This window comes from Malaclemys terrapin, chromosome 18 (assembly GCF_027887155.1).
Source record: "Malaclemys terrapin pileata isolate rMalTer1 chromosome 18, rMalTer1.hap1, whole genome shotgun sequence".
NCBI lineage: Eukaryota > Metazoa > Chordata > Testudines > Emydidae > Malaclemys > Malaclemys terrapin.
In genome coordinates this window covers 20,059,017-20,073,175 of record NC_071522.1, presented here as the reverse complement: position 1 = coordinate 20,073,175, position 14,159 = coordinate 20,059,017, and the positions used below count along the sequence as shown (strand labels likewise).

The 14,159-nt window shown below is 48.4% G+C and overlaps 1 protein-coding gene across 1 annotated transcript in view; it reads right to left on the bottom strand.

Annotated features, from left to right (window-relative positions):
- The window catches only part of MMP28 (matrix metallopeptidase 28), a 46,223-nt gene that overhangs the window by 17,795 nt on the left and 14,269 nt on the right, over positions 1–14,159 (bottom strand). Inside the window, exon 3 of the mRNA XM_054008377.1 lies at positions 12,897–13,084. Within this exon, the coding sequence (XP_053864352.1) occupies positions 12,897–13,084 (188 nt within the window). The remainder of the gene's footprint in view (positions 1–12,896; positions 13,085–14,159) is intronic.

The window sequence follows — 14,159 nt, the reverse complement described above, 5'->3', positions numbered from 1 at the left end:
GTTTAAGCCAAATGCTCAGGGGTGGGGGAGGACAGGGAAAGAAGCTTACAAAACTATAAGTTAGAGACATTTGCAACATTGGGCTGAATCTACCTCAGTCACAGACAGAGAAATGGACCGGTCATTATTCACTCTGGTACAACAATGGGAACTGGGGCCCAGATCCTCAGAGGTATTTTAGGCACCTAACTACCTTTGAGGATCTGGGCCTTCATCCTTGAAGATTTTAAATCCAGATTTAAACCTTGCCCTGCAGCGTTTGTAACCCATCCTTGCAACAAGACGCTGGTATGTGAGGAAAATTAAACCAGCTGGGGCCGGATTTCGTTGCCCCAAGAGAGTTAAACGCACAAAGGGAACAAACGGGACACAGCGTTTAAACCATTGTTCACTTGGACTAACCCAGGCATAGTCTGTGATCAGGAGCGCCGCCAGCTTTTCTGCCACCCTAGGCGGCGGAAGGTCCCCCCCCGAAATGCTGCCCCCAACAGAGGCGGCGGAAGGTCCCGCCGCCGAAATACCCCCGCAGTCGCCTCCCCCCAAATTGTAGTGCCCTCGGCGACCGCCTAGGTCGCCTAATGGGTTGCGCCGGCCCTGTCTGTGATGCAACAGTGTTTTATCCACAGCATGTTGTAATCGGGAGCTCGCACTGCAGAGCACACGGGTGAGACTGTCACCTAATAGAAGATCCCATCGTGACTGTTCCCCTTTTTCCAACAAAGCTCACCCCCGGCTCAGACAGATTGCTTCCTGTTGAAAGCAGGATAAACAATGAGCTCAGCAGAACGCTTCTGGAGGGTCTGGCTTCCCAGCCACTGGGCCTAATCACTCTTTGTCCTGCCACAGCCACTCTCGGCAGTTCCCCTGGGAGGATCACATGGCGGCTTCTCTTCCCCTTCCCCGCCCACACGTCAGCACAATTCATAGATCCTGAAGCCAGACGGGACCACTTGACCGTCGGGTCTGACCTCCCGTATAACACAGGCCAGGAGAACTGCCCCAAACGAATTCCGGTTGGAACTAGAGCAGATCTTTTCGAAAGACAGCTAATCTCGGTTGAAAATCGCCAGTGATGGAGAATGCAACGAGCAATCAGCTGCCTGCACACGCAGGAGCACTGGTTGTGAGGGGAGGACCGGGGGGAGAAACCGCCTAGTACCCATGCAGCTAGCAATAAGACTACTTCAATGGTTTCAACAGGCTTGGAAGATGCAGCTGGACTGGCCAGGAGAGTCAGTCTAGAGTATTCCGTAGAGAAATGCCATTTCCTCTCATTTGTGAGGAAATTCATTTTAGGGGAGGAAAAACATGGGGAAAATGTTTCAAGAATGTCCAAATGGGGCATTGTCAGAATGGAACTGTTTTGGTTTTTCGTTCCAGCGGCGTAGAGAGGACTGTGACGGAATTGCAAGCTACCCCGCTAAGGACACGTCTACACGGCACATGTAGACAGACGTGCTAGCTCTGCTCACAAGCTAGTGTGCTAGAAATAGCAGCGTAGCCCGGGGTAGCGCAGACAGCAGCTCAGACTCGCTGCCTGAGTGCAAATCCACCCGGCCCACCTTGGTATGTACGCAGGCGGCTAGCCAGAGCTGCCACTGGTGCTACCCCAGCTACGCTGCTATTTTTAATGCACTAGCTCAAACAAATCTAGCACATCTCTGTGTACCCACACTGGCAAACATGCTCCCAGCCATCCCCTAGGACAGTGGTCACCAAACTTTTTACCTTGTGCCTCTCCTTACCCCTGTCCACGCCCACCCCGACACCGGAGCTGGAGCCGGGAGTGGAACTGGGAGTGGATCCTGGCTGATAGCCATTGATGGACCTATCCTCCATGAACTTATCTAGTTCTTTCTTGTACCCTGTTCTAGTTTTGGCCTTCACAACATCCCCTAACAGGCTGGGAAGGCTCAATAGAGGCTTGTAGTTGTAATGGGATTAGACTGTAAGATCTGTGGGGCAGGGACCATCTCTTTGCTCTGTTTTTGTACAGCACCTAGCACCCTGGCACAATCACAATAGAAATAAATAATGATGATAATAAAGGGTGGAGAGGAAAAGGAAGGAGCATCAGGGATCAGACAGGGAACATCTGGCAGGACTTCATGGCTTATTCTGTTTTCTACTCTGATCCCTTAGCATCCTCCCTGGCTTTGGTCGATTCCACCCGCGAGGAAGCCGGTCTGATGGGACGTGAAGGGCCAGCTGAGGAATCCGTGTCTCCCCTCGCCCACTTCCTCCATTCCCAGCCATGCTGGAAGCTTCACCCCCTCACTCGGATTGCCTCACTTAGGGACTCTTCCTCCCCAACCCCCTCCCTCTGGAATGACTCATCTGGGGGTGGGAAGGGAAGATGGCTTATGGCTTAAGAGCAGTGGTTCCCAAACTTTAACAACCTGTGAACCCCTTTCACTAAAATGTCAAGTCTCGCAAATGCCCTCTTAAAAATGACTATTTCCAGGGATTTTCTCCTTTACCTGAGTATAAATTATAAAAGCCGTGATCTTGGAAATATAAAATTTGTTTTTATGACACTATTATTAATTGTTATTTATCATTACAGTATTTTTATTACATTATGAAAACGGCAACACTCTTCCAGGATCTCACTTTCGTAGCTTGTATCACTCTGAATAAGCCTGGTATAAGACAAGGCTCCTATGTTTCATCAAGGAGTGTCAGATGTGAAACAGCAGGAAGGGATTTAAGAAGCCAACTCAAAGAGTTCCTCCTACACAAGCATTCAGGTCTTGAGCAGTCCAGGCAAACAACGCACATTACAACAAAGCTTAAACTTGTTCTTCATAATAATTTTAAAAACAATACTAGCTGCCTATTTCCTTTTAAAAACAGCAAAAAATATCCACCTCCCTTTCCATTTCTAATAAGGTGTCTTGAAGTTTAGATCTCCTCAGTGTGATCGAGATGCTTGCTTTGATCTGCTTAGCTCTTGGAAGTCCAGGGGCTCCGGGCTGCTGGCCCCGGGCTGTCCGGGGTCCCTAGGGACAGCTCTGTCCACCATTAGGGAATGTTTTCCTGAGAACCCCTGTAACAGTTCACGAACCCCAGTTTGGGAACCACTACTTTAGAGAGATGATTTCTCCTGCACTGCATTTCTCTTCTCCTGCAGGTTTAGTCTCAGTTGTGCCCTTAGACGTTCCTGGGCCAAGTCCATCCCTGGAGAGACGCCTTTGGGTTCAGTGGATGGATTAGACCTCAGCGGTCAGACTTTGGTCTCAGATTCACACCCCTCATGACCATTGACTCCATATGCATCACCAAGGGCAGCATTTGATCCTCGGAGCCACCGCTGAAGCAGGGGTTATAGTAAGTGGGAGCAGGGGGAGGCCCAGCTAACAGCAGTGGCCTCTCCCTGGCTTGGGGTAGCAGTGACCCACCCACAGCTCCCCCTCCTCTTTCATTCTGCTTTCACCATTGCAAAGTCCTTGGGGTGGCCAGCACCAGGCAGGATCAGGCCCCAAGTTTCTGGGGGCACTCACATAACCTGCTGGGTTCCGTGGCGTTTGCACAATTCACACCCCTGGCATCGCTCCAGAGCCAGCCGGGCCCAGCTGTCCCCAGACACCGAGAGACACAGCTCCCAGCGTCATTTACACCGCCACCACCAGGCTAACGGGGTTCACACACCCTTTGGCAAGGGAAGAATGCGCCTCTCTGCCAGGTTTTCCTCTCAAGGCACCATGGATTCCACAGCATTCCAATTCCCGATCCACCTCGGGGCTGAGGGGCTTAGCTCCAGATATGAAATGCCTAGAACCCTGCAAGGCAGACACACTGAGATTCCCTGCAGCTCCCTGCGCATGGGTCTGTCAGATAAGGGCCTCTCTAGTCTCCATGTACACTGAAGATCTCATACGTGTAAGGGTTCCCTGCCAATCCTTCCTCTCCCTCCACCCCACGATGGCTGCTGCCCTCCACCCCAGAGGTGGCTGCATTTCAGTGAAGAATGGAAAGATTGCTATCCGTGATCTGTAAAGTGTCCCAAGACTCTTGAGGATGCAAGGGACCACTTCCCACCCGCAGTGTGTCCTGCTGCCAAGACTCTGGCCAGACAAAATGATTTAACCTGGATTCTCCATCCAGCATCTCACATGGGGGCCACAAGAGGGTAGCTACTGTCAGTAGTGGGTCAGAGCCTGCATTTATGAGGCTGGTTTGGGACACTGCTAGGCAGGTCTCCTGGCACCATGTGGGCAGAGCACCTAAGCAAGGCAAAAATGTCTGAGACCGAGGATGGAGTCACCAGACTGGACATTTCAAACGCACGCGCGCACATCATATGTCATTTCAGCTTTATCACCAGGGATCAGGTAGAAATAGACGCACTGGAAACCAGCGTCAGGAAAGGATCAACAGCTGCCACGTACAGCTTCAGGAGGCCCAAATTAACCCTGGGGGTCTGTACCAGACAGAGGCACTGCTGTGAACGCTGCCAAGGCTCTGTCATTGAATGGTGACAGTGACCCAGCCCAAGAAAGACAAAGGGAGAGAAGTCACATAAAACAGTGCAAGGGGCATCATAAGAACGTAAGAGTTCTTGGTCTGCCTAGCCCAGTGTCCTGTCTCTGATAGTGGCCCATATCGCCACTTCAGGGGGAGCGTACAGAACAGGGCAATTCTGGAGTGATCCACCGTCTTCCACTCCTGCTTTCTGGCAGTCAGAGGTTTAGGGTTGCCCCGAGCATGGGGTTCTGTCCCTGATCACCATGGCTATTGATGGACCTATCCTCCATGAACATATCCAGTTCTTTTTTGAACACAGTTATTCTTGTGGCCTTTACAACATCCCCTGGCAATGAGTTCCACAGGTTGGTTGTGCCTTGTGTGAAGAAGTACTTCTCGTTTGTATTAAACCTGCGGCCTATTAATTTCATCAGGCGCCCCCTGGTTTTTGCATTGGGTGAAGGGGTAAATAATACTTCTCCATATACTTTTTCCACATCATCCATGGCTTTATAGATCTCTATCATCTCCCCCCTCCCCCCCCGCTCCTGCTCCCGTGGCTGTCTCTTTTCTAAGGTGAAGAGCCCTCATCTTTTTAGTCTCTTCTCCGACAGAAGCCATTCCATAGCCTTGATCATCTTTCTTGCCCGTCTCTGAACCTTATCCAGTTCCACCAGGTCTTGCTGCCTCATCCCAGGAGCAAGGATGCAGAGCCCAGATTTCCTGGGAGAGAACAGGGCTGTGCGAGCCAGAACAGGGAGGGTGCATTAAGCAGGGCTCAGAGCAGGGGACTGAGGGTCAGGGTTCTCAGCGGTGCACCAGGCATTCTCTGCCCCTGCTCTCCGGACTCCGGCATCAGGCAGAACGCTGCTGCTCTCCTTCGGAGACGTGTAGAGTAGCACAGACACACAGCCCCCTCCCCAGACAACCCCATGGCCAGAGGTGAAAGCAAGCCAGCATGGCGTACCTGCAAGAGCCAGTACACAGCCGACCGTACCGGCAGAAGGCAACTTCCCCAGGCCAGCAATTTAAAAGGGCCCTGGGCTCCAGGCTCCGGGCAGCAGCAGCCGGAGCCCCGGGCCCTTTAAATTGCCAACAGAGCCCTGGGGCTCCCGGCCGCCACCAGCTCTGGTGGTGATTTAAAGGGCCCAAGGCTCCCAGCCGCCGTTACCACAGCGGGAGCCCCGGGCCCTTTAAATCGCGATTTAAAGGGCCCGGGGATTTAAAGTCCCCTCCCCTTCCAGTTGAGGCCCCGCCCCCTGCTCAGGACCTCAGCCCTGCGTACCAGTAAGTCCTTTAAGTTACTTTCACCCCTGCCCGTGGCTCTCAAGTCATTCCAGGATCCTGTTCCAAATCACCCCCCTCGACTGCATGGACCTGCTCTTGTCTATCTCCTGGTCTCTCTACAGCTCTCCCTGCTCCCTCTTCTTTAGCATTCTCCTCCCAGCACCTTCTCCTCTGCAGCCCACTCCCTCTCCGTGTCCCTGCCTGCCTCGGTCTCCTCTGCAAACCTGCCTTGCCTAAATCCTGTTTGCTTCCCCGCCCACAAATGCTCCGTCTTATCTGCTGGAGCCCTGCCAAGATACAGTTTGTAGGAAAGATGCGAAGAAGAGTCACGTTTTGTTGTAGAGAAACCAGCTGCGTGTAACAATCCTGCCCGGCCTGCGGGAAAGTGCTGCCTCTGGCGAACGTTCCCCACCCCACCACCAACCTCCGCCGCTAAAACAGATGCAGACATGTCACTGGCACTTACCTAATCGCTCGTTAACTTTTCCCATGTCCCCGGCACAGCTGCGCCCAGCCGCTCTCCCCACAAAGCACGTTACTGACGGGCCTATTTGGAAAGCAGCTGACGGGAGATGAGGGGCAGGGTAAATAGGAGTGCTGACCCGTCTGGCGCTAGGCGTGCCCAGCTCAGAGGCAAATCCAGCCCTGTAGCGATGAATCTATGACCAGACGGTCTGAAGCAATTGACGCAATGGACAGACATACACCCAGACTGCTGACAGTGCTTTCCTCCTCGCAAGGTGCTTTGAGAGTCTCCGATGGGAGGCACTACAGAGGTGCAAACCCATATATAGGCACCTAGGGCAAAGCATCTGGATTTGCAGAGTCAATGCAAATCTGGAACACTCGCTGATTTCAATGGGAGCTGCAGTTGCTTAGCGACTTTGAAAATCAAGGCACTTTGAGCATCCCCCTTTGCAAATTGTGCCCATTGTTATTCCTGGTAGGGGCACAGGTCCAGTTTTAAGGGCCGTGGTTTTGTTGGAAGCCGTCCTAAAAGAGAGCCTCCAAACCTGGCCTAAGTAGCCATCAGTCCCAGAGATGTGCCCAGCCTGCCTTAATTTCCCCTCCTCCAAGCAGCCTTCCCTGAGTGAGCTAGAAACAATGAGAGGTCTTGGTCCTTATCTTCAAGGCACTCAATGGCCTGGATCCAGGAGCTGTCTTTTCCCTGCCAGAAAAGATGTTTATTTTACAGTGAGATAAATAGGCTGCCATAATCCTAATGCAGATAAGGCCATTGTGATGTAGCCCAGCAAGGTCATCTCTGGGTGGGGGGACCATGTTGATCTCAAATAGCTACACTGTGGGGAAATCTACCTGTGCCTTATCTCCACTTGGATTTCACAATGAGATGGCACCAGTGCATTAGTTATCTTGCTTTAAAAAAAAAAAAAAAAAAAATCACCAAACTTCAGAACGGGGTCCAGAGTTGACCCCAGGCCTCAAGCACTGAGGAACTTTCTGTTAAAAGGGTCAAACTCATCTGTGCAGGAGACAGAGCATCCTCAGGGGCCAGTCTGAGACTATATCCCCAGAACGACAGCCAACTGCGACCGGACATTGTCATCACCAACGAGGACCGGAAGAAGATCACCATGGTGGATGTCAGAGTGACCTTCGAGAACAGGACCCCAGCCTTCCACCATACCCGAGCTCGAAAGGTAGAGAAATATGCCCCTCTGGCCGACACCTTGAGAGCTAAGGGTTACCAGGTCCAGACACACGGACTGATTGTCAGAGCCTTAGGCACATGGGACCCCAGTAACAAGCGAGTGCTGAGAGAATGCGGAATTGGTCAGCGCTACGCTCGGCTGATGCAGCTACTCATGGTGTCAGATGCCATCAGGTGGCTGAGGGACATCTCCATAGAACACATCACCGGACATCGGCAATACCAGGAGAGATGAGGGCAGTCAGGAAAGTAACAAATACTTTCCCTGTGGATTGTATTTTCTAAATGGACAACCAACCTAATTCTCCAATTACTGAGGGATAATCTCCACTCATTGATATATTTTGCTTTGCACAACCAAATCTCCATACAACTTTTCATGAGTGTGTACCCGAGTATTCGGATTCTAATATCTAAACTGTATTGTTAAATCTATTTAAGTGATTGGGGAACAAAATGGCAAATGAAATTGAATGTGGATAAACGTAAAGTAATGCACATTGGGAAAAATAACCCAAACTATACATACAAAATGATGGGGGCTAATTTAGCTACAACTAATCAGGAAAGGGATCTTGGAGTCATTGTGGATAGTTCTCTGAAGACGTCCACGCAGTGTGCAGCGGCAGTCAAAAAAGCAAACAGGATGTTAGGAATCATTAAAAAGGGATAGAGAATAAAATGGAGAATATCTTATTTCCCTTATATAAATCCATGGTACACCCACATCTTGAATACTGCATACAGATGTGGTCTCCTCATTTAAAAAAAATATACTGGCATTAGAAAAGATTCAGAGAAGGGCAACTAAAATGATTAGGGGTTTGGAACGGGTCCCATATGAAGAGAGTTTAAAGAGGCTAGGACTTTTCAGCTTGGAAAAGAGGAGACTAAGGAGTGATATGATAGAGGTAAATAAAATCATGAGTGGTGTGAGAAAGTGAATAAGGAAAAGTTATTTACTTGTTCCCATAATATAAGAACTAGGGGCCACCAAATGAAATTAATGGGCAGCAGGTTTAAAACAAATAAAGGAAGTTCTTCTTCACACAGCGCACAGTCAACGCGTGGAACTCCTTGCCTGAGGAGGTGGTGAAGGCTAGGACTATAACCGGTGTGACAAAGATCCTCCTCTATCTTGGTGGGTCCTGCACTTATTGGCGGATTTTCTTGCCTTAGAGATTCACCATGTGGGTTGGGGAACAGCCCAGAGACCTTCCCCTCTGGAAGAACCCACAGTCCAGGTCAATTGGAAGGTTTGGGGCGAACCTGGGCCCGCCCTCTACTCCGGGTACCAGCCCAGGGCCCTGTGGACTGCAGCTGTCTATAGTGCCTTCTGTAATAGCTACATGACAGCTACAACTCCCTGGGCTACTTCCCCATGGCCTCCACCAGACACCTTCCTTAGTCTCACCACAGGACCTTCCTCCTGGTGTCTGATAACGCTTGTGCTCCTCAGTCCTCCAGCAGCACACCCTCTCACTCTCAGCTCCTTGCGCCTCTTGCTCCCAGCTCCTCACACTCCTACCACAAACTGAAGTGAGCTCCTTTTTAAAACCCAGGTGCCCTGATTACCCTACCTTAATTGATTCTAGAAGCTTCTTCTTAAGTGGCTCCAGGTGTCCTAATTAGCCTGCCTGCCTTAACTGGTTCTAGCAGGTTCCTGATTACTCTAGTGCAGCCCCTGCTCTGGTCACTCAGGGAACAGAAAACTACTCATCCAGTGACCAGTATATTTGCTCTCTACCAAACTCCTGTACCCCACTGGTCTGGGTCTGTCACACAGGGTTTAAAAGAGAACTAGATACATTCATGGAGGTTAAGTCCATTAACGGCTATTAGCCGGATGGATAAGGAATGGTGTCCCTAGCCTCTGTTTGTCAGAGGGTGGAGATAGATGGCAGGAGAGAGATCACTTGATCGTTACCTGTTAGGTTCACTCCCTCTGGGGCACCTGGCATTGGCCACTGTCGGTAAACAGGACACTGGGCTAGATGGACCTTTGGTCTGACCCAGTACGGACATTCTTATGTTCTTATTCACCTAAATGTGGGTTATTGCTGATTATGTACTCTATGTAGCATATGACATTTCAAAAACTAACTTTGTATTTGTGGATAATCTAAGCACTACACCCAGATGTACAGACACTCTGTTCCCAACCTACTACGGACTATATCATTTTTTTAACATTAGCTTTAATAAAAATTTTAAATCTTAATTCCCACGGGACCCTCACAAACTTTACCCGCTTCCACTCCAAGTGCCAGGTGCATTTCCCTGACCTGCCTTCTCAGATACAAACACATTTGCTTGGACATTTAAAGCAAAACCAAACCCTATCCAAACAAGATGCTCCACAGCACACACACCGCTCTCCCCAGGGAGGAATGAACTATGCAGGCCAGAGGTTACCCATGTTATTTAATGCACAGTTGGCGGGTGCTCAGATACGACAGTAAAAGAGATCGAATAGAACCCGCAAGGCATGACCTTGCAATACTGAGAACAATGCCAAACAAGAGTCATTTACAGCAAGCTATTGTCTGTGGAGAGAAACTTGGGACAATTTTCGGAATCAATGTTCAGTGCGATTCCTTCCAAACAATCCGAGTGCCGGGATCAACTCAGCACTTGCTCAGCCATTAACCTCCAACAGGCTGGAACAGGCAGATACATGTTTTCCAAAATTTCCTTCTCACTACCAAGCCTGTCACACAATTTTAATTTCGGTCAGCTATTTCCTTGATGTTGATCAGGGACGTTACGGTCCAATTATACTTAGCAAACGGACACATGCGTTCAAATGTCCTTGAAAGGGAGAAAAGATCATTCTATCTTCTTGCCCCCTCTTTTCCAAGTGTAAAATTACTGCAGTACAGCCAGGAAAAGAATCAAATAAAAAATACATCCAACTACCCCAGCCAAGCCTAGAGCTGGACGCTTGTATTGACTGCCAGAGTAATTTAAAACAGACATAGCGGGACATGCAGAGATGATCTGGAATAAATAACAGGATCTCAGGGTTGCTAGACGTGGTCAAAACATTTCCGAAAGAAGAGTTTTCTATTGGAAAATGCAGCTTTGTCAAAATCAAAATATTTCATGGGACCACGTCAATTTCAATAAGGAATATGTTGAAACAAATCGTCATGGGCTCTCATTTCGAGAAAGTCAAAATGTTGCATTTTGATAAGATGCAAATGTTTCATTTCAGATTTACCATTTTGATTTGTTTAGACATTTATATTGCATTAAATATTCTTTTAGTATTACAATATATATTTATTATAATACTTTTAATTACATTATAATGTTTTGACATTACCAAAATGAAGTGTTTCAACATCAGCGAAATGGAACAATTTGATGCTCCCGAACAGAATTTTTTTTCCATGGGGAAGTTTGGCTTTTCATTATGATTCAGGACAAGGAAAAAAAGAATAAGGGCTTTTGATTAATCGCAGTTAAGTCACACGATTAACTCAAAAAAGTTAATCCTGATTAAAAAATTAATCGTGATTAATCGCACTGTTAAACAATAGAATACCAATTGAAATTTATTAAATATTTGTGGATGTTTTTCTACATTTTCAAATATATTGATTTCTATTACAACACAACAAAGTGTACAGTGCTCACTTTATATTATTTTTATTACAAATATTTGCACTGTAAAAATGATAAACAAAAGAAACAGTATTTTTCAATTCACCGCATACAAGTACTGTAGTGTAATCTCTTTATCGTGAAAGCGCAACTTTCAAATGAAGATTTTTTTTGTTACATCACTGCACTCAAAAACAAAACAATGTAAAACTTTAGAGCCTACAAATCCACTCAGTCCTACTTCTTGTTCAGCCAATTGCTAAGACAAACAAGTTTGTTTACATTTACAGGAGATAATGCTGTCCTCTTCTTATTTACAATGTCACCTGAAAGTGAGACCAGGCATTCCCATGGCACTTTTGTAGCTGGCCCTGCAAGGTATTTACGTGCCAGATATGCTAAACATTTCTATGCCCCTTCATGCTTCGGCCACCATTCCAGAGGACATGCTTCCATGCTGATGATGCTCGTTAAAAAAATAATGCATTAATTAAATTTGTGATTGAACTGCTTGGGGGAGACTTGTATGTCCCCTGCTCTGTTTTACTCGCATTCTGCCATATATTTCATGTTATAGCCGTCTTGGATGACGACCCAGCCCATGGTCATTTTAAGAACACTTTCACAGCAGATTTTGACAAAATGCAAAGAAGGTACCACTGTGAGATTTCTAAGAATAGCTATAGCACTCGACCCAAGGTTTAAGAATCTGAAGTGCCGTCCAAAATCTGATCGGGATGAGGTGCAGAGCATGCTTTCCGAAGTCTTAAAAGAGCAACACTCAGATGCGGAAACTACAGAACCCGAACCACCAAAATGAAAATCAACCATCTGCTGGTGGAATCTGACTCAGATGATAAAAATGAACGTGTCGGTCCGCACTGCTTTGGATTGTTATCGAGAAGAACCCATCATCAGTATGTACTCATGCCCTCTGGAATGGTGGTTGAAGCATGAAGGGACATATGAATCTTTAGCGTGTCTGTCATGTAAATACTTTGCGATGCCGGTTACAACAGTGCCATGTGAACGCCTGTTCTCACTTTCAGGTGACATTGTAAACAAGAAGCGGGAAGCATTATCTCCTGCAAATTGTAACCACACTTGTTTGTCTGAGTGACTGGCTGAAGTAGGACTGAATGGACTTGTAGGTTCTAAAGTTTTACATTGTTTTATTTTTGAATGCAGGGTTTTTTTGTACATAATTCGACATTTGGAAGTTCAACGGTCATGATAAAGATATTGCACTACAGTACTTGTATGAGATGAACTGAAAAATACTATTTCTTTTGTTTTTTTACAGTGCAAATATTTGTAATCAAAAATAAATATAAATTGAGCTCCGTACACTTTGTATTCTGTGTTGTAATTGAAATCAAGATATTTGAAAATGTAGAAAACATCCAAAAATATTTAAATAAACGGTATTCTGTTATCGTTTAACAGAGCAATTAATCACGATTAAGCTTTTTAATCGCTTGACAGCCCTGAAAAGAATCTAAATTTCACAATTTCCCATGGAACAGAAATTTCAGTTTCCAATCAGCTCTAATTGTTGTTGAGGTCAGATATGCAAAAGAATGGGGAAAACTCAGCAGAAGGGCCCATCTTCAGGCAGCTTCTAGGAACAACCCATCCTAGGCAGCAGCAGGATGAGGTCACTTACTAGGTCTTCTGCTCTTGTTTTGCTAGGAGAGGCTACCAGCACCTCAGCCAAGTGACAGGAGCTCTGGGAATCAAGTCACAGTATGTAAAAGTTCAATCACATGTAGCCTGGGCAAGCACCCAGGTTTTATTGGCCAGCAGCCTGCATTATTGCACTCAGCCCATGAAAATCTCAGTGAACAGCGAAAGCACCTACCCTGCTGCGCGTAGCGCTTCCTGCGTCTCGTCTTGGCCCGTCTGCCGGAGAGCAAGGCATGCACCCGCTCGGCCCAGGCAGCGTGGCTTTCTGCATCACTCACACCACACCGCGGCAGGTTCATCTGGTGCACGGTGGAAGTATCCAAGACCCCGCTGAGCGGCAGGTGGGTCACCCACTGGAACTCCCTGAGAAAGAAGAGGAAGAAACATCAGAACCAACGGGGAACTGAATAGACACGCAGAATGATAGCAAGCCCTCAATCACTGGTTCACACGGAAGAGCCACTGGCATTGGTGCATTATGGGAAATGATAGTGCTCTACACTTATAGGACCAGATCCCGGTCCCACTGAGTCCTATGGCAAAGCTCTCATTGTACTGGGAGCAGGATGCAGCACTCCTCATCCACAGATCTGAAAGCTGTTTAGAGACGTGGTTACCCACACTGCACAGAGGGGAAACTGAGGCACGGAGCAGAGCATGCAACAGCAGAGCCTGGACTAGAACCCAGGCCCCCTGACTCCCAGGCCTGTGCTCTAACCACTGCACCACATGCTAAAATGAGTCGGCGCATCCCAGTTCAGTGTCTCACAGGCAGGTACCCACATTCAGCTCCTAGCAGACAGGTGAGCAGCACGGTTGGCTCCGGCTGGCAGACTTAGCAGGGGAGGCCCCGGATGGAATGGATTTTAATCAGACCGGGGTACACGCACTGAAGTCAGTGCAGAAACCCGGGGGCACACCGGTGTCTCCGAGATCAGAGTGTGGCCCAGGGTAGCTGGAACCGGAAGCAGCACACACGGACCCCTGCCATGTGACGGCGTATTAGCCTTCGGCAACCCTGTCCCCTACCAGGGGATTGGGCCCAGGCAAATAAAACAGTCAGCTCCCAGCACTCCTGGGTGCCACACGTTTATTGCTGCATCTGCTGCACTACAGGCTCCTGGAGCCGTTCACGCAATACAGCCAGAGGTCGACAGAGCTTTTGCATTGGCTGTTGGCGCCATTTTACTAGTGTGAAACTCCCCTCTCGCCGACGTTCCTAGGCTGGGCACCGGGGGAAGGGAGGGAGGGAAAACTCTCTGGAGCCAGGCTCCCTCGGAAAGGGCAAATCTCCTCCGTGGCCTCGAACACAATCCATGAGGATGCGCTGGGGTGGGAAGCCCCCCCTGGCACTGATCAGGTAACTAAAGCCCCAGGAAGGGCACAGCTCCCGGGAGACAACCTATCCTTCAATCACAATGGACCCTTCTGGCCCCGG